The sequence below is a fragment of the Monodon monoceros genome, unplaced genomic scaffold (assembly GCF_005190385.1).
Source record: "Monodon monoceros isolate NGI ecotype Baffin Bay Population unplaced genomic scaffold, NGI_Narwhal_1 Super_Scaffold_7, whole genome shotgun sequence".
Lineage (NCBI taxonomy): Eukaryota > Metazoa > Chordata > Mammalia > Artiodactyla > Monodontidae > Monodon > Monodon monoceros.
This window is the reverse complement of record NW_021703784.1, coordinates 96,795,493-96,820,970: the sequence shown is the minus strand read 5'-3', so window position 1 is coordinate 96,820,970 and position 25,478 is coordinate 96,795,493. Positions and strand designations below refer to the sequence as shown.

Genomic DNA, 25,478 nt, shown 5'->3' with positions numbered 1-25,478 from the left:
ATTATCATACTAAGTGAAGTAAGTCAGACAGAGAAAGACAAATGTATCACTTATATGTGGAATCTAAAACATAATACAAATGAATTTATTTACAAAACAGAAGCACAGACATGACTCACAGACGTAGAAAACAAACTTATGCTTACCAAAGGGGGAAGGGGGGAGAATAAATGAGGAATATGGGATTAACAGATATACACTACTATATATAAAATAGATAAACAACAAGGATTTACTGTATCACACAGGGAACTATGTTCGATATCTTATAATAACCTATAATGCAAAAGAATCTGAAAAAGAAGCATATATATGCAAAACCGAATCACTTTGCTGTACACCTAAAACCAACACAGTATTATAAATCAACTATACTTCAATAAAGATTTTAAAAAGGGACTTCTCTGGTGGCACAGTGGTTAAGAATCCGCCTACCAATGCAGGGGACATGGGTTCAAGCCCTGGTCCAGGAAGATCCCACATGCCGTGGAGCCACTAAGCCCGTGAGCCACAACTACTGGAGCCTGCACACCTAGAGCCCGTGCTCCACAACAAGAGAAGCCACTGCAATGAGAAGCCCGCGCACCGCAACGAAGAGTAGCCCCCGCTCGCCACAACTAGAGAAAGCCCGCACACAGCAACAAAGACCCAATGCAGCCAAAAATAAATATATTTAAAAAAAATTTTTTTTTAAATTAAAAAGACTCCACAGCTAAGAAAAAAAAAATTAAAAGATTGGACTAGATGGCTGTTAGGCCAGGGAAAATCTCACCTGGGATTTCCGAATCCGAAGGTCTGCTGACGACCGGACCTCGTCTTCTTCAATATGCCTCTCCATGCCTGCATGGGAGAGGAGGTTATTCTAGCAACGCATCTGCTGCTCTCCTCCAAGAAACACACTGCGCAGTGCGGCCTCCTCTCTCTTTCTCACACACCCGGCCCAGGAGACGTAACAGCAGGTAGGTCCAGTCTCAAAAGGTCAGCTCACACCTGAGCCACGGGACACGTGTTCCACGACCTTTACTACTGCCGGGTCTTCTTCCTTGGATACCTCTCGGCACAGTGGTTAACAGCATGAGTCTCTGTCACTAAGAGACTCGGACTCAAATCCTTGCCACTTAGTAGCCATGTAACTTTGGAAAAGCCACTTAACCTCTGTTAGTGTTCCTGTGCTCTCGTCTGTAAAATGGAATAAACAGCAGTGCTCCCCTAGCAGCACCGACGTGAAAATTAAATGAGAATGCACACAGAGGCCTTGGCACACGATCACGGCTATGACTGGAAGCTGCCACTAACGACTTCCACCTCCACCCGCATGAAAACAGGCAGTACAGTCTGTCTGGGGGGAAGAAATGATGAATTAGGCTGAGCGATGCTGCTTGCACTCCCAGACCAACAGCATGCACTTGTCAGCAAGTACAGTGCGGCAAGAATGCAGGCGATAGCCGTGGAGCTAAGGAACCTTCTGCGCCCCCAGAGGAGCTGAATCTACGACAGCGGCTTCACTGAACAATGCCCTAAATTGAGGGGCGGGCACGGGGGTGAAGGGAGGGTGATACGTGGCCCCCAAGAAATGTCTCCAGACTCTATAATCCATCTGGCATCCATACATCACTAACATCACTGTTCAAATGTACGTAGGTGCTGGGGAAGGAAATGGGACCAGGAAGAGAAAAGTCGAGGGACTAAAACTAAGGGACCAAGTCGCCCAAATACCCAGTAGCTGAAAGCACACTTTCATTCCCATCTCCGAACTTCAATTCTGGACTCTCTCAACCACAGTCATGACTCGAGAGCAGGTAAACTGTCTGGGACTCTAATAGGTCATTCCAGGCACAGTGCCCAGACCACAAGCAAAGACGGCAAGGGTGGTGTCCCTCCCGCCAGGAAGAGTTCCGGTCCAGGAGAGCTGGACCCCGGACGTGAGACGGATGGTGGGAGTGCCGCCGGCTCCCTTTGCTCCTTTCTTACTCTTCAGTTTGTTCCGGACGTTGTTGGCCCTTTTCTTGATCTCAGTCGTGAGCTGCTCCAGGTCATCCTTGGTTTCTGGATAAACAAATGCAGGCAGAGTCAGCTAGAAGAGACTGAGAGCTTAGTCAGCTACAACAATCAACAGAGGAGGTGGGGAGCTTTCTCAGGTGCCCACTGCCCAGAGCAGTATGTATCTTGGTGGGCTCTCAAGACATCTGTCATTAGAATCACAGAAAGCTTATTTTTAAAAGGCATTTTTTTTCCTGGCATCCTACTCCAGAACTACAGAATAAAAACACCTCGTGGAAAAATAGGGGGGTACTGGGGAAGCATTTCAGGCAGAGGAAATAGCACAGGGGCAGTGGTGGGTGGGACAGAGATGAGGTATGTCAGCAGCTGTAAGAGCCGTTGCCAGTCACGAGAGGGACTAGCTGGGAAGGAGAGGAGAGTTTGGCTAAATGGGTTGGACCATGAAGAGAAGAGGTAACAGCAGCAGAGCAGTGACCAGGAGAGGGTAGAGGAGGACGGGAGATGACACGGCACGTATGTTAGTGTAAGGTAATACACCCCCTCCCCTGCTGCTCACAGAGGGAGGAAACCAAGGCCCAGCCCCAGTGGCCAAGGGTCACTGCTGGGGGATTCAGCCCTGAGTCAACACTCACTTGGCTCTGGAATGGGTGCGGACAGAATGATACTGTAGAGCTTCTTAGCTTCCTCCACGTGCTCTGAGATCTTGTCAATGTTGAGGCGAGTTTCCTCGATCTATAATTAGAAAGATGATAGCCTTTGTCATCAAGAGGAAGAATATAGCCATGACTTAGATGAAAACAGAGCTCCCTGCCCACCTTCTGGGTTTGTGGAAGAAGATGGCGACAGGAAATGTCTTCTGAGGACCAGTGAGCCCAGCGAGCACCCTTTCCATAGCCAGAGAAACGAACGTAAACAGAGCAGTCATTGAAGACCCGTCCTCATTGCTCCCTGAGAGGAGTACGTTTACTCACCTTGGATGGGAAGATCCCGGCCAGAGTCAAGAAGGGCCAGGACAACTCATGAGGAATAATCAGAGTGAAGGGTCAAGAAACCTTACCAGGCAGATCCCCAGCTCCTCCAAAAGTGGAACAGCAGAAAGTGAGGACAGGAGAGAGGGAAAAAGGAAAGAAAAAGAGGGAAACGGAGAGAACAAACCTGGAGAGTGAGAAACACAGAGAGAAGAATGAGAGGAAGAGAAAGACAGAAACAGAGATGAAGAAGAGAGAAAGAGAGAGAGACACGAAGCAATGACCATCTCAGGAGATGCTGAGCTTCTCTTGGACATGTGTTCTGGGGAAACGCCTCTTACTAGCTGATCGCCTTAGACGATCAAGACCCAGGAGCTCAAGCCGTGGACCATTTCTGCCCATTTCTGAGGTTCCTAACTGTACAAGGTGTGTATCAGAAAGTACTTCTAGCCGCGCCTCATGCCCAGATGGAACACCGTCCCAGGACGCTGCTGCCTGAGCATTTAAGTTCAGCCTCGGCTCCTTCTTCAAAGGCACCGGCTGTCCCGGCACCACGGCCTCTGCTGCGGTGCCAGTGCATATGCAGGGAGCAGCACATGCCAAAGAGACCTCAAAACCCACCACATCTACCTGCCTCGCTTCCACAATGAGGGGCACATCAACACGGCCACAGTCAACAAACAGAAATCTTGTAAAATGCCAAAGAGTAGGATCTTAACACCTGAGATACAACGAAAATACAACTCAATATGCAGCTTCCAGCAGCCCTGCCTTCTGGTGAATAATTCACTTAAAGAAAAAAAAAAAACAAACCCTAATCACAGCTCTCCAAATTACAAAGAAATAAAACTTGAGTTCTCTACCCCTCAAATTAGTAATTTTGACAGTGGAGCGGGGATTTGACCCTCTACAAATATGGGTTGGCCAAAAAGTTCCTTCGGGTTTTTCCCATAAGACGTTACAGAAAACTCGAACGAACTTTTGGGCCAACCCAATATATTGGCTTTGATGCACCATAGTTTGAGAACGGAATTACTTGCTTAAAGATACAGAATAAACAAAACAAAACAAACAGAAAAACCAAAAAGAAAGATACAGAATACATTTTCAGTCTAATAATATCATCAGAGTGTAAATACAAATACAAGTAGCTACCCAAACATTTGTGAAGCATTTTCACAGCTGGCAAAACAATCCATAGCACTGCATTCAGACCATTATTGAAATGAGGAAACTAAGTTTAAAGAGGTCATAGGTCACAGGGTTGGTGGTAGGGACAGCACTCAAATAGTGCTCTCCAGAGTCCAACTGGGGTGCTTTTTCCATTAGAGCTAAGACAATGTTTCCGGCTTCTTCGTACTGCTTCATTTTCAGCAGCAGCCCAAGCCTACCCGGTTCTCAAAAAGGCCTGTGTTGCCACCTGTGAGCGCTGGTGGCTCTAGGCGTGTAACCACCTCAGACTCAGGGTCTCGGGGGATCCAGAAATTGCCACCTTACCCTTCCCTCTCTCTTCATCTCTCCCAGAGCACTGACTCCTCTTCCAACTCCTAAAGTGTCAGCGCATCACACCACGTTTCCATGGCCATCACGTGACTGTCATGCCAGAGCTATTACATTGTATAAAACAGGACTGAGGGGCTTCCCTGGTGGCGCAGTGGTTGAGAGTCCGCCTGCCGATGCAGGGGACGCGGGTTCGTGCCCCGGTCCGGGAAGATCCCACATGCCGCGGAGCGGCTGGGCCCGTGAGCCATGGCCGCTGAGCCTGCACGTCCGGAGCCTGTGCTCCGCAACGGGAGAGGCCACAACAGTGAGAGGCCCGCGTACCGCAAAAAAAAAAAAAAAAAAAACAGGACTGAGAAAAAAAGACTTTCCAGAATAACATGTCCTCGCCATTTTAAAATGAATTTTAACAATGGAACGAGTCACCCTCTTTTAAGAAGCCAGAGGCCTAAGGTTTTGCATGTTCAACAGACTGAATGTCTTAGAAAATAGCTCCTGGAATATTATTTCATCAAGTGAAGAGCATCCCGCCCCAAAGCTGGGTCAGTGGTAGGGAGACGAGGTAGGAAGTTTTTAGGATGAGACTGTTGGACCCCAAGCTTAGAGTCACTCCAGGCACTTGGAGACCAGATGGTAAATGGGCCTCCGGGCTCCGTCCTCAACCTGCCCGCAGAACTTTCCAGACCTGGGGCCTCCACCCCCGCCTCCAGTCATCCTCCACCCACGGCAGCTGCTCTCTTCCCTCTGTCCTCAACCACCTCACCATCTGGAGGTATTTCAGGGCCTCTGATTTAGTAATCCAGTAACCTAGTCAGTTCACCAAACAACCTCAGAATCCCTTCAGGACTTCAGGATGGGCAACTGGCCGATCACAGAGCTTTTTTTTTTTTTTAAACTATGGGTCTCTGTTTTTTCTTGGAAGTGTTCGTTTTTCTCGAAGGTGACTTTCAGAGTATTTCATGGTAGCAGGTAGACATGCAATTAATTTCCTTTTGTGCATTTGCCAGACAACCAAAGATCAGGGCGGGGGGGGACAGGGCTGGCAGGAAATCTGCCAGGGCCGCATCTAAAAGTTCAAGTGCTATTTGTCTGTGTGTTTGTTTGGGGTTGTTTTAAATAGACTGACATTACCCTACACAATAATATATTTAAGAACTAAACCCGATTTAACATACACCTGTCCCAGAAACAAGGCCCTTCACTGGATGTCTGTGAAGTCACTGTCACTCTCTCCTTTTTATGCACGAGAGCACTGAGGCTCAAAGAAACTGAGGAAGTCTATCAAGGCCATAACTGCAGAAAGAGGCAGAACCGAGGTTTGAACCAAGGCAACTGTTAAATCCAAACCCTGTCTCCTGAACCAGGTGAAGGTGCAAGAATCACCTACGGGAAGCTCTCTATCTTCTCTCCCAGGTCCGTGTGTAGTCAGCCTGTGTCAGGTGAATGTGTGTGATCCACTCACCAGTTCTGTGAGACTGGCTCAATTACCTTTGACTCACATCATGTGCCTTACTTCTTTGTTCTCCAACCAAGGCTCCCTGTAGAGAGCTTTTTACACAAGGAGAGCTCAAGCAACTCAGTCAAGCTGCTGACTGAGGGAACCAATCTGCAAGTTTTTGTTTTTTTTATCGCCATGCTAAATTTGCAGCTAATACATCCCCAATGCCCACTTATTTTTTGTTACTTTTTAAAATGTATTTTTCAACGATTTGTCAGTAATGGGGCCATCTAGATAGCACAGTTTAAGAAAATAAGTTAGAATCATACCAGGTTCACATTCTGGCTCCGCCCCTTAGCAGTTTTTTGACCTTGAACAAGCCACTGACCCTCTCTGAGCCCCAGTTCTCTCATCCGTGAAACGAGGACTATCATATTTCCCACTTCCTAGAGTTTGTGTGGGCATTAAATGAGATAAGATATGTCAAAGGCTTAACACAAAGTACACGCTCAATAAACGTCACATGGTGATAAAGACAAAAATAGTCAGCAACTATTGCACATCTATTGTGTGCAGGTACTACGCTGAGCCTTTACGAGCAATGTCTCATTTAATCCTCACAGCAGTGCTAATGTTAACAACATGCCCTGTGATGTCAGTAGCCACCCAAGGAAATCCAGTGAGGACAGCAAGTCAACCACTCTTCACACTGGGTGTCTGCCTCATGGAACCAACTATAATTACCACAGTATATATAGGCTGCCCTCTGTATCCTCAAGTTCTGCATCCATGGATTCAACCAACCCCGGATCGAAAATACTCAGGGAAAAAAAAAAAAAAAATTTCCAGAAAGTTCGAAAAAGCAAAACTCAAATTTACCACACCAGCAACCATTTGCACAGCACTTCCATTGTGTTAGGTATCATAAGTAGCCTAGAGACGATTTAAAGGATGCAGGTGTGCGTAGATTATATGCAAATTCTCTGCCATTTTCTATGAGACCTGAGCGTCCACAGACTTGGTATCCACGGGGGTCCTGGAACCAATTCCCCCACCCCCGCAGACACCGAGGAAGGACCGTACTAATCGCCATCATCCAACTAAAAGGAGGGAGTTACTTTCAAGGCATGGATGGCCTCTTCCCTCTGGACCTAATTAGCCAGTGGAATCTAATCCAATGTAATGTAATCTAAAAGCAGAGAAAGTACTGCTTTGGAGACTGGCAGATGCCCTGGGGTAAGGTATAAGGCTTTGTCTCTTCTACCTAAAATGTCTCTGCCTCCCCTGAATTCCCAGGTGCCTGGTACCTCTTAAGTTAGGCATTAAATCTTACATATTTATTTACTGAAAACTTATTATATGTCACCTTTTGAAGGTGACAAAAGTAATGGGGTTGTAAGGGTCAAATAAATGACTCCCGCTTCGCACAATTCATATGCCTTTACTTTTCTCCCCAGATAGCAAAATCCGAAACAGTCCTTGTATTAGAAGTTCTCGGTGAAGTCCTCCTTGACTTGTTTGCTTCTTTCTTTGGAAAACGAACACTGACGAGGGGCAGAGAAAGGTCTCAGTCAGCCAAGCAACAGAAGGCAAGTCCCTCAAGGGGTTTTAGCAAGACTGAGCGTAGTATGTCAACTCTCCTTTTACGAATGAAAAGAAACATGATCTCAGAGCTATACTGACCAGTGAAAAGTAGTAGTCTTGGACAATCACCTCAAATCAATTAAGTGTATCTGGGCTTTGCATCACTCAGAGTAGGGTCAGGAAAATAAAAACCTATCTAGTTATTTTAGCTGAAGTAATTGGGTAGGTTGGGTAGTTTTCCTCCCTCATAAAAGGACTTGTGAGCTTTTCTAGCTGCCCACTGGAAAATACAGGGAATTCTTGACACAGAGATGCAAGAGCTGAGAAGCCAAACAGAGGATGGTGAGGCACTCTGGAAATGAGCAACAGCTGGCTGGAGGGACGAAGAAGGAAGGCGGGGTCACCAGGGCCCCTCTGATGGGAGCCAGACGATGGCGGAGTCAACCGGCAGAACAGGACCACGGAGGAGGGTCTATGGAGGGAAAGTTGAGGCCGTGGAGGAGATATGTCTGGGAGGAAAACCGAAGCTTCATCCCCCGACCTTGACTCTTCTGCAGTGCCTCCCCTGGGTCAAACACACCAAAAGCCAGTTGGCAAGGGAACCCGGGCAATGAGTACCTTGCAATACAGAGCAGAGTACAGGGAGGGCAGGGAACGGACCGGAGGGTAAACAGGCAAATGACCGGCAAGGGCTTCCTGCCTGCCTATGGAAAGAGCCCAGAGACGCAGAACCTACCAGCTCACCTAGTCATCCAAAGATGCTACTTCAAGAACGAGTTGGAGAGTATTTAACCCGCTAGATTCAACTAAATGCCTAGATTTCCAAGTTACATCCACTTTGAGGATCTTCGTTTTAACAAAGATCACAAGACTGTTCACCTCTCATTTCCGCTAACCAGCCACTGCTCCACCCGTCTCGTTATCCCCATCACCATGCCAAGCACATGGTATCCCTCAGTAGAAGTTTGTTCAATGGATAAATGAATGTAAGTAACTGCAGGGGTAAGCCTGCTTCACACACCATTGCCGAATCGCCTCATGTACCTTCCTTAAGCCCATCCAAGAAAGAAAACTTTATAATAGCGTTTTCTGAAATCTATTCATTCATTTTGCTAACCGAAGTTACATGTCACAAAGGGTTCTATGAAAAAAATAAGTGTTGAGATAGGTAAGTTAACCAGGTTTCTTTATTACAGGACTTCTTAGAATCTTTAATAAGTTCATGTGCATTTTCAATCTCCATGGGAGGAAAAGAGTATGAAGTGTTTCTCAAACATGTTTGATCACAGAAATCTTTCTGCATCTCGTACTGCCAATCCAAATAGCCATCCCCACCTGCCCCTGCCCTTTCCTGTTAACAGAACTCTGATTTTGTTTGGGCAGCAATGTTGCCAGCCCCAGACGATGAATCATGATCGGTTCTATGGCAATCCTGACAAGTCTGCCCCTTTGCTAAGTTCTCACTTTCCTGGTCTCCATTCTAGAAAAGAGTGGCCATGACCATGTGATCCACTGCTGGCCAAAGAGCCCCAGGGGAAGTCAGTGTGGAGGATTTGGGTAGTTTTCCTCCCCGATCAAAGGATTTCTGAACCTTTCTAGCTGCCTGCTCTCTCACTGCCTGCGATGCTGGTGTAGGACGATGGCATATGGAGCTGTGACTCTGGCGGTTTTAAAACATGGCACAAATTCTTCAATCTCCTCATTGAGAGGTGGTATCTATGTACTGCTCTCTTGAATCTGGCGGGCTTGTGACTGCTTCGACAACAGAGTACGATACAAGCGATGGGCTGTATGACTTGCACAGCTACAATGCTTGTCTTGGAGCCCTAAGCCTCCTCCACCAAACCGATGACCCTGAGCTGGTCATGCTGAGGAGCCCGTGCCACGGAAAGAGGTCAAGTACAGGTGCTCCTTTGACTCACCCTACTTCAGGCACCAGATGCTTGAATTAAGAAGTCTCTGAGGGGCTTCCCTGGTGGAGCAGTGGTTGAGAGTCTGCCTGCCGATGCAGGGGACACGGGTTCGTGCCCTGGTCCAGGAAGATCCCACATGCCGTGGAACGGCTGGGCCCGTGAGCCATGGCCGCTGAGCCTGCGCGTCCGGAGCCTGTGCTCCAAAAAAAAAAAAAAAAGGTCCAGTGGCTGAGACTCTGTGCTCCCAGTGCAGGGGGCCCGGGTGCGATCCCTGGTCAGGGAACTAGATCCCACATGCCACAACCAAGAGTTGGCATGTTGCAACTAAGAGTCTGCAACCTGCAACTAAAAGATCCCACGTGCTGCAACTAAGACCCAGCACAGCCAAACAAATAAATAGATAAACAAATATTTAAAAAAAAAAAAAAAAGGCTCTGAGATTCCAGACTCTGGTTATTCAAGGCCCCAGAAACTGTGCAGCAAAAATAACCCACCTCCGGGAGCTCCCTGGTGGTCTGGTGGTTAAGAGATTCGGCACTTTCGCTGCTGGGGCCCGTGTTCAATCTCTGGATGGGGAACTGAGAGATCCCACAAGTCGTGAGGGCACAGCCCCTGCCCCCCACCCCCTAAAAAAAACAAACCACCTTCACTGGGCCCTGTCTGAATCCCTAATCCACAGAATCCCTCAGGATTACAAAGTGGTTGCTTCACCCCACTAACTGGTAAGGTGATTTGTTACATAGCAGGCCGACTCCATCTCTCAATCTTTCCGTCTCAGGCAGGTTCTGTTTCCTCTAAAACTCTGAACTCTCTGCCAACTGAACAAAGAGACCAAGGAAAATACAGACAACCGCAAATTAGAGAAAACATCGAAGGTTTATCATTTACTAGACCCTGGCTTTTTAACAGCCAAGGAGGCCTAAACATCCAAGGGTCAACTCTTTTCTATAATAACCGGGAGGCTGGAGAAACCACTTGAGTTTTACAGGGCAAAGCACATTCTGAAAACATCCTGATCTTGCGGCTTCATCTGTACCTTGCAAATGCCTCTCTGACCAAGCTGTGATTCACACCATCAGTCCTCAGCAAATAACCAGGGGTGACCTACCTGCTGAAAGCAGTCCAAAAGGTACCTTTTATCACAAGAGTGCATCCCCAGGAAATCTACACAGTTATCAATGTATCCTGCAGGATGTACTGGGTGTATTCCTTCGATACATATAGAGGGAAACCTTTTCATCTCCCCAAATCCCTATTATCTGGAATGCACTTTAACCCACCTTCAAGGATATTTCCAGACCACATTCTCTAAAGTAAACTGTGTGGTCTATTTATTCACAAATACACTGGGGAACCGAATGCTGATGAGGACCAAAACTTATTGAAGACATACTTACTGTAGGTCAGGCACCGTGCGGGTACATCCGTATACTTTCTCATTTTATTTTTATAACAACCAGCAGGTAATACCGCTAGGCCTGTTTTAGAGGAAACTGGGGTTTAGAGCAGTTAAACAACTTTTCCAAAGCTATACCACTGTAATGGGCAGAGCTGAAATGTAGACCGGGATCCGTGGGGTGCCAGAGCCTGCACAACCTCTTTCCATGATGGGCTCCCTCCTGCCTCTGCCCCACGCCAATACTGATCCTCCCTGTGCTCTATCTACATGAGTACAGAGGAAGGTAACATTTCCCTAAGCCCTCTCTAAGCACTTTCTGAGTGCTGGCTCCTTTCATCCCCAACAGATCTGTCTGGTGAATATTTTCCTCCCCATTTCACAGTTAAACCCACAGAGACTTAGAGAAAAGTTAAGGCGTGTGCCCAAGATCACACAGTTAGTGGCAGGTAGGGAACTATGTCCAAAAAATCAGGCTCTTCCCACCCCACCACGCGGTCCCCTTCTCCACCCTAAATATGATAGGGCTTTCTTATTTCCTAAATGATAGAAAAGCATTTGACTAAGAGAAAGCAATAAGAAAAGCAGCAGGCCTCGAGACCTTGTTAAGTCGCCCCAGATAACCACCATCCATCTGGCGCCGTTCTGTTCAGATGATGCTTTCCAGATGTGCAATCTTCATGTGATCCTCACAACAGCCTGGAAGGGGTAAGTACTGCCATTCCCAGTTTCCAGAGCAGGAATCAAAACCCAGCTGGGTTAAGGAACCTGACCAAGGTTAACTGCTATTAAAGGCCTGAGGATAGATTCTGACCAGGTCTTGGAGGCCAAGGCCCACCATCTTCCCACCTCACAAGGAGTACTGCCTCTCGGGGCCCCTCTTATGGGTTCAGAAAAGAGGTAGGATACTGTTAATGGAGAAGAATCCTTATCCTAGGAAAGAAGTTAATGTAACTGGTTCTCTAAGGCAAGATCAGAGGAATGAGCTACAATGACGTCATGCATCTCCTTAAGTCCACCCCCAGCACTGAACAGAAAGACCTTTTCCTTCCACAGTCCACACCTAGAACAATACTGGACTCACAAAACTCAAGCATTGTTTGATCTATGACTCCTCCACCAAAGAGATGGACCCACCCATGGAGAGGGTGGGGATCTGTGCAGTATTCACAGCCAACTTCCCAATCAGGTCAGCACACACTCAAGTTCGCTCTGAAACCTGCTTGTGACTCTCACAGATGAACTGGCATAAGCCATCAAGTCCCGCTCCGCTCCACTTAGAAAAGAACTAGAGGGTGGCTCTTCCACACTCACAATCCGGATGACAGGAAGCACCCACACCTCCCCTGCAAAAAGAATATGACACCTTTTTATATATGCAATAAAAAGCCTAAATAAAGAAACCATAATATGGTGGCAGAAACTTCAGTGCCGGAACTTCTTGTGGCTCGGTTTGGTTTTATTGAAACACATGTACGTCAGATGCTACATGGAATGTTTTAGAAACACTAACCCATTTAATCCTCCTAATAGCCCTATGGGGAATTACATTATCAATCCCAATGTACAGATAAGGAAACCAAGCCTGTTAAGGAAACGTTCACAAGATCAACAGCTGTCAGAAGCAGGGCTGAGGTTTGAACCCACATTTCCCTGGCTTCAAAGGCGGTGTTTTTGTCCATGATACACAATGCACCCCAACCCCCCACCCAAGCTTCCCATCACTCACTGTCCACCACAGCACCTTCCAACAGGACCCTCTACATCAAAGACTATGTGAATCTGTACACACGGGACACCCATGTTTGCTTCTGCTGAATTTCGAAAAACATAAACTGGTGGTTTCTTGGTTTCTCAGTTATCACCAGAAAAGTCAAAGGGATTGAATTTTTGGAAACAACAATTCTGATCTACCCGAATCACAGGCCTAACAATGTAATGAAATGCAATTTTTTTTTTTTTTCCCCACACTTGTGGCTGGGCCCCCAGGGTTGGTTCTGTATTTAAACTATGTAATTCAGGCAAGAAAGGATATCATTAAAATGTTGTCATGTAGCGTAAGACTTTAAAAGCATCTCTTTAATATATATAATTTACCTTCTCCTGACTTTCTCGGTAAGATTAAAAATCCTGCCAAGTACTGAAGAAACTCTCCGTGTAACTTCTTGGTGTGTCCATTCCACCCCAGCAAAAGACTGACTTTCCTCTGCTACCCTTGAAAGATCTGGGGGCTTTTATTCTTTACTAAGGAAGTTGTGTTTCCTTATGTCCATTCAGAAAAAAAATACCGGAAGGGCACCTACCTCAGAAAAGAACTCATCCATGAAAGCTGTGTTGTCAATAGCAACCTCGACCTCATCGGCATCGTCATCCTGTGTCAGCTGCTTCTGTGAGAGACAAAAAGGAGGGTGAGACCAAAAGCACCAGAAATAACGAACAGCACTGAATGCTCCCTAAAGACCGGGAGCTATATCTGTAGTGAACATTTTACATACATAATCTCCTTTAAAACTCAGAACAGCTCTGTGATGTATCAAACTCTGATGTCACACTGTCTAAGTTTAAATCCTAGCTCCATACTTACTGATATTTTTACAGGGGGATGAGGGTAAGAAGGGAGCAAGTTACTAAACTCGCTGTGCCTAGGTTTCCTTATCTGTAAAGTGCTAATAAGAACACCGCTTACGTCATAGGTTCGTTTACAAAATAAATGAGCTAATGAATATAAAACACTTTGGCACAGTGCCTGGCATACTGTAACTACTCAGTAAATATTATGTTTTGGTGGTGGTGGTATTGGTGATGTTACTATAACTCACTCCAGTTGGAGAACGTAAAACAGAGAGGTTATGTAACTTGGCCGAAGTCACACAGCTAAAATGTTGGAGACAGGCAGATTCTAGCCCATCCTTTGGATTTGGACCATATGTTCCTAAACTCTTCTCCACAACGTTCAGATGCATGACCTACCCTACCGGGGATCTGTATTAAGACAGTCCCAATTCCTCCAAAGCACTAGCTTCAAATCATCACAGAAGGAGCACACATTTTCCTGTTTTCAGAAACCACCTACTGCAAAGGAAACAGTGCTGTGTGCTGTTCCCTGTCAGAGCTCATGTTTATGGGGAAAAGGAAGCTCTCTCGGCAGCCCCCAGCAACCCCCGGGGACCCCGGCTTTCATAATCTCATTCAGCTGCCTCTACAAAAGCACAAAATGGCTATCTAAAGGAAGTGCTTCCATTCCCACCCAGCTAAAGGGCCTCGGCGGCTTCTGCATTCTTCCCAGATGCTCCTCCCAGACGACTGCTGCATTGCACACAGCCCACCTCTAAGCAAGGAAGACCTGGTTGTCGGGAATGGAGGTGGGGAGGGGGTGAACCCCTTGACACCTGCTTCTCCACACCCTTCAGTGGCCTTTGGCCTCCTAAGCCAAGACATGTCACTCTCAACATGGGAACTCCACTAGCAAGGAAAGCCACCAGGGGCCTCTTTCCTTCCCCTGCTACCATCCCCCAGACCTGCTACAGCAGATGGAGCTACCGGGAATTCCCACGGAAATTTGGGACTCTCCAGCCATCTGGGGAGCCTCTTCTGACTGGATCCTCTGTAATCTCATTCTCTGGCTTGTCTGCAACCATCAGCAACCCAAGCTTAATAGCCACATTCAAAGGAACTGAATTTGAGGACATTGCTACAGCCCCCAACAATCACCTTCCTAAAACTTAGGACTGATCCCGTCCTTTTGCCACTTAAAGTCGTTCAGTGATAGTTCTCAGGATTGAAAGTCCCAGGATTGCAAGTCCCAAAGCCTAACAGAGCATACGGGGCCCTTTAAGATCCAGTCCCGCGCACGTTTCTCCCTCTACGATGCATCTCTGGACCAGGCGCTTGGAAACTCCTAGCACTTCCTGGACACACCATTCTTTCATATTGCTGAACTGTCACACAAGGACTTCTTCCTGAAATGCGTTTGTCCAGCTGGCAAAATTTTATTGAGCCTTTAAAACTCAATCTCGAACAAACTCCTCCCTGATCTGACACTCCCCGACCCCCCATGCAAACTTGAAAACCTCCCTGAGCTCCCAGTGCATTTTGTGCAAACCTTCCACAGCATCAATCCCAGCCCTCTATTAATTATCCCTTCACTTATCTATCCTTCCCCACTGACTGTAAACTCCTGGATGGTCAGGGTTGCCTTATGTATCCACTGGAGAAGATACTTTGAGTGTGTGCCTGCCCAGAACACCTCCCTTTGTGAAGATAACCCCGACCTTCCCCACATGATTCTGGGAAGGTTATCAATCACCACCCAAGCTCCCTGAGGATTTTGAATTGTGAAGTGAACAGAGCCGAGTCAACCTATAGCAGCACCCAACAGAGATACCTGCTTGGTTCCCAGGGCTACCCTTGTTTCTGTCCTCCCTAACCCACCCCTTGGCTTAGAGCTAGTTCTATAGATCTTCCCCAGCATTCTTTCAATGAGTCCAATAGTATTCTTGTAATGCTGTTTTTTATTCATTTAGCCAGAACCGGCTTCTGTCACTTGTAATTAAAATTACTTGTACTTGGGAATTCCCTGGCGGTCCAGTGGTTAGGACTCTGCCCTTTCACTGCTGAGGGCCTGGGTCTGATCCCTGCTCGGGGAACTAAGATCCCACAAGCCATGGGGAGTGGACAAAAAAATAAATAAGTAAAATAAAATCACTTGTCCTTGTCATTAATTAACTTATTCCGCATGTATACTGAGCACTTACCATACACTATATATGTAACGGGAACTTAATCAATTCTAGTTGAATAAATAACCCCTACCAGAGACCGGCAGCCTGGATCCACCCAGCAGTTTCTAAAGTGTGAGATAAAATGCTCCTTTTATCAACTATCATCAATACTTGGGCCTCTCAGCAGCCTCCAGAGAGCTCCATCTCCCAAAAAGGATCTCGGAGGTCCTCACTAGAAAATAGGCACCTGGTCTCCCTCCAGGAAGGTGAGTTAACAAGCATTTGTTGAGTTTCCTCTCTTTGGAGGTCTTGTAGAGACCCCCACTGAGGGGATATATCCCATGTATGTGTGTGTATAGACACACATGAGGGTGTCAACTCAGTTTTCTTCAAATAGGTACACGTGCTATGGAAATGGGATGAGGCTGCCGTCATGGGATGGACTAAGGGAAGGTTTTGGAAGCTGGGAACACCTGTGTCCTGAAGCGTGGGACACAGGCCCCTAGCCCTCCATCATAACATGCACTTTTGAGACCCCTGGAATTTGTACAGGGATTCCCCACCCAAGACGGCCACATGTTGGCTTTGAACAGGCTCTAACAGGGCAGCCTGGGCCATCTCCAGTGAGAGGACATGTGAACTGGGAAAAAAGAAGTCTTGGGTCACCCGCAACCAAGGTCCAAAACCTGTTATTACCAATAACTGGCTGTGAGACCTCTGTCAAGTCCCTTACTGACCTGAGTTTACCTGTAAATGGTGATACCACCACATACTTTATGACTTTTACGAGGCTTGGAGGAGTTCACACGTGGAAAGCTTCTAGCACAACACAGGGCACACAGCAGTGCCTAATAAGTGTCAGTTTCCCCATCACCTAGTTGTAAAGACGTGATGTCTAAAAGTGTGTGTTCTCCTCCACGGAAAGGCTCACACAAAGGCTTAGTCAAGAAGATCGATTCTGCAGCATCAGGACCACCAGGGTTCTATAACTGGCTTCTCTTCATGCTAGTCATTGAGCCTTAAATACTGGGCTCAACACCTCTGAGCTTCAATTTCCTTATCTACAAAACAGGAACAAAAGTGTCCACCAGGGCTTTTGTGAGGATTAAGTAAGATAATAATTTTAAGTTCCTTACACAAGGAATAGCACACGATAACATCTCAACAACCATACATGAGATCCAGCAAAGTTATCTTCTCTATAGCTTTAATCTGGATCTAAGTACCCGTAAACAGGAAAGAAAAAAAAAAAGACATAGAACTTTTAGAGCTGAATGCAACCCTACAGATTTCGATCATCAAATTCTCTCACTTAAGAGATGGGTAAACCAAGGCCCAAGACCAAATAATGAGCTAGTTACTGGAGCAGCCAGGAATAGAACCCAGGTTTCTTGATTCCCATCTTCCCGTGCAGAGTTTTCCCCACTGTAGCGTGCTGCCTCCAAAATATAAAATTCCAGAAAGAGGCCATCACCCCAGGTGATCTGAGTCACGTGACGCTGGAACCAGGCTTCTCCGGAAGGGGATCTACCAGATCCCAGGGCAAGGGTCCTTCCCTTCTGACACATCCGCGCTCTTACAGACTGAGAGGCCTCAGGGACCCCAAGGGCAAGGAAAGCACATGATGCACTTTATCTTCAGCCCACATGACTGGGCACCGCCAAGAAGAGAACTTTGGCATCTTTATCAAAGCATCAAGGCATGTGATAATAGGACCGTCAGAGTAGCTGCAACGCCAGCTGCAGTAAAGAACGTACATGAGAACCACAAGCCCCACCAGCCACTTCCTCTCCCCCGACCTCCTGCTGCCTCTCCTGCCAAGAGATGGGAGATACCACCAATGACTCAGGCAGCACTGAGCTCGAATCTGGGCTCCAACTCCCGCCCCCCACCCCTCACATGCACCCCAAATCTCAGTGAGGACAGCCAGGGCTATGACTCTCTCTCTGGACACAGTGGAAAGAGTTCAGGGGCCCAGGACTCAACCTGCAATTCCTCTCGCTCAACCTCACTGCCTTTCTTGCAAGGGCCTTCTCTGTCATCCTTAGTCTGTTCGACTGTGGGTCCCTCTTCATCAGCTCCTTTAATAAAAATAGTTACCACCTGCAGAGCCCCTAGGAGGCGCTAAGTGGCCGCCACACTCTGGCTGCTTCACGTACGCTGTGTCAATGAACCCCTCCTAAATTCTGTCATTGAGAACCTGCAGGGCAGAGAAGTTCTCATTTATTCACGGCCTCCCAGCTACTGATGTGCAGAGTCGGGGCTCACGCTTTGGTTGTTGGTCCTGAGCCCTTGTTAATTCCAGTGCACCCCACTCACAGCAGCCCAGCCCTGCAGAAAGTGGGGCTGAGAGAAAGGCGCTGGGGGCCTTGGGGACGGCACTTGTCTCCACTAAGCCTTGGTTTTCTCACCAAGTAAGGAGCTTAGCTTTCCAATGAGGCTTTGTGGAACCCCAGGAGACCTCCGGGGTGCCTCAGAAACCACGCCGGGAGGGACCTGCCCGGTGGCACAGTAGTTAAGAATCTGCCTGCCAATGGAGGGGACATGGGTTCGAGCCCTGGTCCGGGAAGATCCCACACGCCAACGGCGCAACTAAGCCGTGCGCCACAACTACTGAGGCTGCACTCTTAGCCCGTGAGCCACAACTACTGGAGCCCACGTGCTGCAACTACTGAAGCCCGTGCACCTACAGCCCGTGCTCTGCAACAAGAGAAGCCACCGCAATGAGAATCCCGTGCACCGCAATGAAGAGTAGCCCCTGCTCGCCGCAACTAGAGAAAGCCCGCGCACAGCAAAGAAGACCCAATGCAGCCAAAAATAAATAAATAAATGTATAAAAAAAAAGAAGAAGAAGAAACCACCGGGGGAAGTCAAGCAGGTTGGCCCGCACCCCCTCTTCAATCCGCATAGCTTCATTTTCACCTGCTTTTTACACTGAGGTTGAATATAAGATTTCATTTTCAGAACGAGGCCTCTTACCAAGAGAAAAAGGAAAGAAGGGAGGGAGGGAGGGAGGGAGGGAGGGAGGGAGGAAAATAGGAAGGGAGAAAGAAGGAAGCAAGCTTAGCTAGTTGGAAAACCACCAAAGTAAATGAATGGATGCCTTCTAAAGAAAAGGGAAAGAAGAGGGGGTCCCCTCTCTCCTTTACAAGTTAAAACACAGCGGCAACGTACGTTTAAATCATCAGCAATTCCTTAAAGATCATTACAAATCAGATCGGCAAGATAGAAGGAACAAAGAGACACAAAAAAATGCCATCCCAAATGAAGAGGTCACCGTTTACTGGCTCTCCCATGCCCTCCCTGCCTCAGGTGTCAGACCCCAGAAAGACGAGAGGGTCCCCGGACAAGAGGGGAGACCCAGGAGCCCTCAGGAAAGTTTTGGGGCGAAGGAAATAATAACAGAAAGGATGGGACCAGCAGTCTGGACTAGGAAGGAGCATCTGGTCCTGACTTCCCCTTGTGGGGTATTAAAGGACGGTGGCCGGTGGGAACAGGTGAGCACAGATTCCCGCACCTCCTTCTCTGAATATGTAAATAGCTCTTTGCTTGGGGCTATAAACTCTTCTTTATAAACCCAGATCTTCACCCAATAAATCCGATTCAAAGAGACAAGGACGCGTGATTTTTCTTGTCCCTGCAGCCTACTTCGCCCACCAGCCTCCTTCCAGGATGAGGGCCTGTGGATTCCCAAAGACAAATACCACCACGTCCAAGGATTCCAAACACAAACTCATGCCCTTGCACCCTCGGCCCAACATCGGGTTTTTCCAGTCTCTCTTCTCTAATTAAAAGAGCCAGGGGCTTCCCTGGTGGCGCAGTGGTTGAGAGTCCTCCTGCCGATGCAGGGGGCGCGGGTTTGTGCCCCGGTCCGGGAAGATCCCACGTGCCGCGGAGCGGCTGGGCCCATGAGCTATGGCCGCTGAGCCTGCGCGTCCGGAGCCTGTGCTCTGCAACGGGAGAGGCCACAATAGTGAGAGGCCCGCGTACCGCAAAAAAAAAAAAAAATGTTCCAGAAATTCTGAGGAAGTGTCAGCTCTGAATAGGCACTCAGTGTTCTCTGTCCCCCATTTGAGAGTCAGAGGGACTTTCTCCTATGCCCCTTCTCCCTCCTACACTGTGGTCTCTTCCAGCAAAACCCTCCCAGAGGGAACACTTCCCCTTTCCACCGACTGCCTCTTCCCTAACACCTGCGATAGAGGAAATCAAGCGATAACGGTACCCTGGGTGAGCCTCGCACTTTTACTTTCAAGATGATGTTCTGGCTGAACAGTCTGAGGCAAGAATTGGCCCCATTTGGAGATGAAGACACTGAGGAATAAACCCAAGGCCAGTGAGTCGCTGGACAACTGAACAAGAGGCAAAGTCCCTGATGGCCCTGCTCCATGCGTTCTGCCATAACAATGATACCACCAGATAATATGTGTATTTTGTTGCAGGCACTCTTGTGGTTTCACACATATTATTTAATTCTCACGGCAACCTTATGAGGGACAAATAGGACTTCCCCATTGACAGCTGAGACAACTACTTAATTAGATTAAATAACTTGTCCCAGGTGATTCAGCTAATAAGTGGCAGAGTTAGGACTCAAAAGCAGGTGTGTGGGAGCCCAGAGCCCCAGTTCTTACCCTCTACACTCTATTTGAAGATGCCCTTCCCATGCTGGATCAGAAACACGCCCTCACTTATTTCAGGGGATGCTGCAATGTCAGTACAACTAAATTGATCTAATCTATATGCATGAATGAAAAAGACAGCAGTGCATATAATCCCATGAATGTGCAGGTATGTGGAGCTATATCTGACTGCCTGAGTTGAAAACCCAGCTCTGCCACGTAAGTACCTGTGTGACCTTAAACAAGTGACTTAACCTCTCTGAGACTCGGTTTCCTTGTTTGTAGCATGAATAATCTGCTCATAGAACTGTTGTGAGGATTAAATTAGTGAATGCATGTGAAGTGTTTAGAGCAATGCTGGGTACATATTAAACTCCCAAGACCATGCCATGCAGACAGTTTTCTCTAAAAAGTGTTTCTGCAAAAGATGCGACTCTAATGCCAATTCTCAGAAGGTGGCAGCAGGACCCTTAGAATAAGCTAAATTGTAGTTCATTTATTTGAATGAAGTCATTTCTCTACTATACGGATTTAAAGAAATAAACCTCCTCCTGAATTTTGCTTTTGCAACATTCTCACATATTTTGACCTTTACTACTCTCATTATCATTCATTTCTAAATAGTTTGTCATTTCCATTTTGGTTTCTTTTGAACCCAACTGTTATTTTATTTTTTATTTTTTTTGTGGTACGCGGGCCTCTCACTGCTGTGGCCTCTCCCTTACGCGGAGCACAGGCTCCGGACACGCAGGCTCAGCGGCCATGGCTCACGGGCCCAGCCGTTCCGCGGCATGTGGGATCTTCCCGGACCGGGGCACGAACCCGCGTCCCCTGCATCGGCAGGCGGACTCTCAACCACTGCGCCACCAGGGAAGCCCCCAAGTGTTACTTTAAAAGGTGGTTTTAAATTTCCAAAGTGGGTAAACCTGGGGAGGGCTGTGATTGTATTGTTAATTTCTAATTTTATTATATCAACATCAGGGAGCATGGCCTATATGACTTAACATTTTGTGGAATTTGACATTTTATTTATGTCTTAATACATGGTATTTTTTAATCTTCTATGTGTGCTTGAAAAGATCTTGCATTCCATTTGTTGGATACAAAAATCATCAAAGTTTCATCCCCACATGCCACGTTAATTCCTCTGCTTTTGTTTCTCAGGACCTGAGCTAGGTCTAGAGAAGGAGCAGGGAAAAGGGATGGAAGTTCATCTAAAGAGAGGAAGGAGGAAAAACAAAACAAAAATGCCCTGCGGGCAGATGTTGTCTATACTGACGAGTAATCTGTGGCTAGGGAGGTTAATTCATCCAGAATCACAGGGCTAGTAAGGAACAAAGCCAGGGCTGGAACCCTGCTTGGTCCAACCCAGTGTTCACAGTGGGTTTGGTTTTTTTTGTTTTTTTTTTTGTTTTTTGTTTTTTTTTGCGGTACGCAGGTCTCTCAGTGCTGTGGCCTCTCCCGTTGCGGAGCTGTGCTCTGGACGTGCAGGCTCAGCGGCCATGGCTCACAGGCCCAGCCGCTCCGCGGCATGTGGGATCCTCCCGGACCGGGGCACGAACCCGTGTCCCCTGCATCGGCAGGCGGACTCTCAACCACTGCGCCACCAGGGAAGCCCCACAGTGGGTTAGTTTAAAGAAGGATCTTGGGCTCTCATAACCAACCACCTCGCCTACTACATTCTCCTTCTCACTCACTACAAGGTCCCATCCACAATAACAGATCCATCTGTCCATCTACTCAGCCAACAGTATTTATTGAACATCTATCATTTCCCAAGCAATAGTACAGAACGCTGGAGAAACACAGACCAAACTCAGCACCCCCTGCCCTTTGGAACCTCATGGTCTCAAATGGGAGGCAGACAGGCACACAGGTCATTGCAATGCCATGTGGTAAATGATGACAGCACTTAGCACAAGGAATTGTACACCCAGGAGAAGATGGGGCACACCACGTCACCTGAATTCAAGGCGGAGCCCAGGGAAGGGGGAGGTATTAGAAAATGGATGCAAAGGTGACTTCTGGGGAAATTTTGAAGGTTGCATGGATTTACGCAAAGGATACCTACAGGAAGTCCATCTGGGGTGAGAAGACCACACCTTTTCCTGCTTTCCCTCTCACCCCAGGAGCGTTCAAGGAGATTCAAAGGTTACCCTCTCCTGCTTCCTCCCCTACCGTAGCCTTCTCCACTTTTTCCTGACTTCCGCCCCCTCCTCCCACCCCCCACTGCCCCCTCAGCACCCCACAGTATCCAGTTGCCAAGGATACAAGAAGGAGGAAGGAGCTCAGTGTCTTCTCTAGTCCATCCTCAGCCCCTGCCCCGCAAGCCCCTCGCCCTAATGGTCCTCCTAGAGCTTCACTAATAGTTATAATACCTAACAGTTACTGAGCACCACCTGGGATGAGGATTCTAAGATATGTGCCTTATATTTATTTACCAAGGCATTTAATCTCTACAAAAATCTTCTGGGGGGCTTCCCTGGTGGCACAGTGGTTGACAGTCCGCCTGCCGATGCCGGGGACATGGGTTCGTGCCCCGGCTCGGGAGGATCCCGCAGTCCGCAGAGCGGCTGGGCCCGTGAACCATGGCCGCTGAGCCTGCGCATCCGGAGCCTGTGCTCCGCAACGGCCCGCGTACCGCAAAAAAAAAAAAAAAAAAAAAAAAAAAGAATCTTCTGGGGACCCTCCCCACCTTACAGCTGAGAAAACTATAAAGCATAAGGATGCAAGCAACCTCCCCAAGACCATGCAGACAGCGAGTGCCAGAGCCGGGAGGAGAGCCCAGGCAGTTTGCTGCAGAGCCCTTGGTCTCCACCACCATGGAGTGATCAGCCTCTTAACAGCAAACCCCACCCCCAGCTGTAGACTGCAGCGCCCCCCCTCCACCCCCGCCACCCCCCCGCCGCAAACATCCAAAGCACTAAAACACAGATGCTGTACCAAAGAGGTCGTGAAAAATGAGGAAAGACTGAGAAACTGTCACAGCTCAGAGGACGCTGAAGAAACATGACAGCTCAATGAAATGCATTATCTTGGGTGGGATCCTAGATCAGAAAAAGGGACATCCACGGGAAAACAAGTGGAATCTAAATAAAGTCTAGAGTTTAGTGAATAGCAATGTACCAAGGTCAGTCTCTCAGTTTCGACAAAGGTACCATCATAACTTGAGATGTTAACAATGGAGGAAACCCAGGAGACAGGAACTCTCTGTACTATCCTTGTAACCTTTCTGTAAATCTAAAATTAGTCTAGAATAAAACGTTTATTTCTAAAAAAAGCAATAGTCTAGAATAAAACGTTTATTTCTTAAAAAAAAAAAAGCAATCTTGCTGCTGTACCGCGTTGCCCTGACCCAGGCAGCTAAACATACCCAGATAGTATATGTTCTACTAATCTCTTTGGGTGGGGGCTGAACCTTACTCATGTCTCCAGATGGAGACAGGAGAATGTTGCCATGGACACGGCCCAATGCCAGAAAACAGGCTGACCTAACAGGGGAGACAGTGATGAGGGGAGGAAGCTACAAAGGGGCCTAATGTAAAAGGCTACAGAATCTCCCAGCAAGTTCATTTGTAGAATATCCCCGTTCATCCACTGGACAGCAAGGTTTACAGCTTTCTGAGCTGTGGGCTGGGAAGTGAAAACACAGGGGGAATGAGGCGTGTGTGGTCTGGGCTCTGAGAGAGGAGGATTTAACATAACATTACGTGGCTGCTTTTACGTATCGACAAAAATAAAGATTTGTGGAAGCCCAGGGAAGGCCTGGTGAATGCCAGATCTGGAAGCGTCCTTGCAGCGATGACATTGGAACTGAGCCTTGAGGGACATATAAGATTTTCCAGGGGAAGAACGAGGTTGCTAGATTTTCACCGTGGTATCCACATCTTCTCCTTCACGGTCTTTCTGAAAAGGGGCAACCCTCCGTGAGGTGTTGGGCTGGGGTACAGCTAGGAGCCTTGGAACTCATCCATCCTCATCCCAGAGGACAGAGCAGTGACCTCTGGCTTCGTTAGCAAATTCATGGGTTCCCTGAGTAAACGTCGCACTTCAAGCAGGTAAAGTTGCACCAACCCAGAGGGGACGGAAAGTCCTAGTGATGAATCCGGGGTGTGTAAGGGCCAAGGTGCTGTTGATCAGTCAGTCAATGGACAAGTGTTTTCTAGGGGACTACCATGCGAAGTGCTGGCCCTAGGACCCCAGAAGAACGTCCCATCAGCCACCGCATCAAGGGCATACAGTGTAGTTGGGGAGATGATTATATACAGTGTAGGGTGATACAAATAAGCAAGACAGACTTGTTCAATTCTTGATCTCACCACTTCCCAGCTGGGGAATCTCAATCCAATCTGAGCCTCAATTCCCTTAGTTGTAAACTGGCAATAATATATAACACCATCTTGCCTTGTGGAGTTCAGAGGATTAGAGACAAGGTGTGTAAGCCACCGAACACAAGTCCTTTCCGACAGTAAGTAGCAGCTCAATAAATGATCATTGTTACTGCAGTTGATACGGTGACACCAACAAGTAATAGAGCCATCGATCTTAAAGACAGTGGGACCTAGAAGGCAAAAGAGTCCAACCCATAAAAAACAGATGGAAGGTGGTTTCAAGCCCACTTCATGGTAAGAAGAAACCCCGCTGACTTAACAGAAGTATCAATATTTCACTGCAAAGCAACATGCAGCCCATGAGGGCTGCCGGCATGGAGGGGGCATATTCTAGGCTGCGTTTAGGGAGTGTTACCTGTAAAGTGAGTTTTGGAAGATGGGCAGGAATTTTGACAAAAGGGGAAAGGAGCCCTGAAGGGAGAGAAAACAATATGAACAATTGCTTCTTCCCAGGCTCTCGCCAGCCCCCCCCACCCCCGGCCTCCCCACCCCCCTCCCAGGAATAAAAATAACACTAATCCCCGGCTCTCAGCCAAGCATTTTCTCTCTGGCTTCTGGCTGATGGGTCTGTAATCCCTACTCAATCCCTATCACTCTCATCTCAGCCCTGCTCATGGCAGAACAGCTCTCCCAGGGGATGAATCCTGCCAGGGAGAGGGAGAAAGTGAGGAAGGAACCACGGACCCGTTAGCAATCTTATCACCAAAGGATGGAATCTCAATGGAGAGAGTCTCCAGGCAGGGTGTTACAACCTGGCCGTGATCCAAAGCACCTGGCACGTAGTAGGGGCTCATTAAATAGTCTTGGAAGGAATTAAGCTCTAAAGGGGACGTACAGCTCCATGTTTCTGATGGTTATACTATAACCGTGCTCCTGAGGAACTCAAATGGGGGAACTTCAAATGGGGAAGGAGGCCAAGGACAAGCCATTTAAGATGCAGTAAGACA

At 47.7% G+C, this 25,478-nt stretch overlaps 1 protein-coding gene across 7 annotated transcripts in view; it reads right to left on the bottom strand.

Annotated features, from left to right (window-relative positions):
* STX3 (syntaxin 3) overlaps positions 1-25,478 on the bottom strand; it is a 50,292-nt gene that overhangs the window by 12,419 nt on the left and 12,395 nt on the right. For all 7 annotated transcript variants that reach the window (XR_003791493.1, XM_029208591.1, XM_029208590.1 and 4 more), the window contains 4 exons: positions 13,104-13,187; positions 2,634-2,733; positions 1,972-2,046; positions 773-840 (listed from right to left, as the gene is read on the bottom strand). Coding sequence is in view for 6 of the 7 variants with exons in the window: in XM_029208590.1 (XP_029064423.1) it covers positions 773-840; positions 1,972-2,046; positions 2,634-2,733; positions 13,104-13,187 (327 nt within the window). In the remaining variant the exon portion in view is untranslated. The remainder of the gene's footprint in view (positions 1-772; positions 841-1,971; positions 2,047-2,633; positions 2,734-13,103; positions 13,188-25,478) is intronic.